The following is a 1,423-nucleotide window of genomic DNA, read 5'->3' on the forward strand; positions in this document are numbered from 1 at the left end:
CACAGCTGCAGAAATCACGTAATGGAAATGCCGCTACCAGTGAGTCTAATACAACACCGATGACTGATTTATAAAATAAAAACAAATGCCCATAATAGCAGCAGTTGCCGTGGCAGTACCAGACACACACAGACACGCAGTGGTTGAGAGATTAATTAAGAGAACCTTGCAAATTAATGCAGAAATCATGTAATACAAATGCTACTGCCAGTGAGTCTAATACAACTCTGACGACTGTTTTATGAAATAAAAATGAAATACAGGTGCCACGACTAGCTGCCGCTGACACAAAATGAGCCAGCCACATTTTCAGTATAGATGAAAAAACGTTGTGAAAAATGTGATGAGTAATTTCTTCTGTACCAACCCTGTGTCTTATCTTTAACACAAAAAAAATCTGATTTGTAATGACTGGAAGTGGTGAAGTGAAGTATCACTTTTTATACAACTTAAAATTCTGGTATCATGACAACCTCAGGTTGTACTACTTTCTACTGCACCTCCTTTGTCCTCCAGAGGCCCTGCGGCGGAGCAACCTAGCCTTGCGTCAGCGCTGTGAGGAGATGGAGGGATGGCAGCGCAGGACAAGAGAGGAAAGAGAATTCCTCAGCTGTCGTTTCCAGGAGGCCAGGGCCCTGGTGGAGAGGCTGGCCCAGGAGAACCACTCCTTACAGGGTTTGGTGAACGGACCAGCGTCCTCCTCGAACCACTGCTGCAGCTCCAGCCAGACTGAAGACCTGCAGGGGCGTCCAGCGAGGAATGGACCACTGGATGGACCACAAGTTAGTTAGTTGGGATTCACAATTCTGATATGATGCTCATATTCACACATTGTCACAAGTTTTTTATTTTATTTTTTTATTTGTGCGGTAAGGTGTTTACAGATAGGACACAGGACAAATACAGAGACAAATACAGTGATACAAAGTGATGACAGAGGCGAGCTGCATGAAGAATGGTTGGGTGTACATGACATGAGATCAAGTAGGTGGGTGGGTATGTAGTAAATAAGAGATCAGAGATGAAAAGAGAGTGTGAGAGGGGCAGCACCTTAAGAAAGAGTAAAAAAGTAGTAGTAGTAGTAATAATAAAAATAAACAAAAAAAATATCAATAATAATGATAATATTAATAACAACCATCACACCAACAATAGCAAGAAATGGGACCTTGTGTGTGTGTGTGTGTGTGTGTGTGTGTGTGTGTGTCCCTGTGTGAATAATTGCACTGATTGGCTGGGGAATATCAATTATCAATATATATGTTGAAGATGGAGAAATTCTTGAACTGCCTGATAGAGATGACCTGTCAATGGAGGGAAGTAGTCAGCTTTATTTTTTTTACAATTATTATAGGTTTTAAGGCCGTACCACACGTAACCCCACACTTTATACACTTCTCATTAACATTTTCTCACATTTCTC

The 1,423-nt window shown here is 41.5% G+C and overlaps 1 protein-coding gene across 3 annotated transcripts in view; it reads left to right on the plus strand.

The window, feature by feature from the left end:
* Nucleotides 1–1,399, plus strand: part of LOC113745151 (NF-kappa-B essential modulator-like) — a 2,923-nt gene extending 1,524 nt beyond the window's left edge. For 2 of the 3 annotated variants that reach the window (XM_027276636.1, XM_027276637.1), the window contains exon 3: nt 517–1,399. In XM_027276636.1, the coding sequence (XP_027132437.1) occupies nt 517–791 (275 nt within the window). In that variant the 3' untranslated portion in view covers nt 792–1,399. The remainder of the gene's footprint in view (nt 1–516) is intronic. The other variant, XM_027276635.1, reaches the window with a different exon arrangement.
* Nucleotides 1,400–1,423: the final 24 nt, after the last annotated feature.

Source organism: Larimichthys crocea, unplaced genomic scaffold (assembly GCF_000972845.2).
Source record: "Larimichthys crocea isolate SSNF unplaced genomic scaffold, L_crocea_2.0 scaffold49084, whole genome shotgun sequence".
Lineage (NCBI taxonomy): Eukaryota > Metazoa > Chordata > Actinopteri > Sciaenidae > Larimichthys > Larimichthys crocea.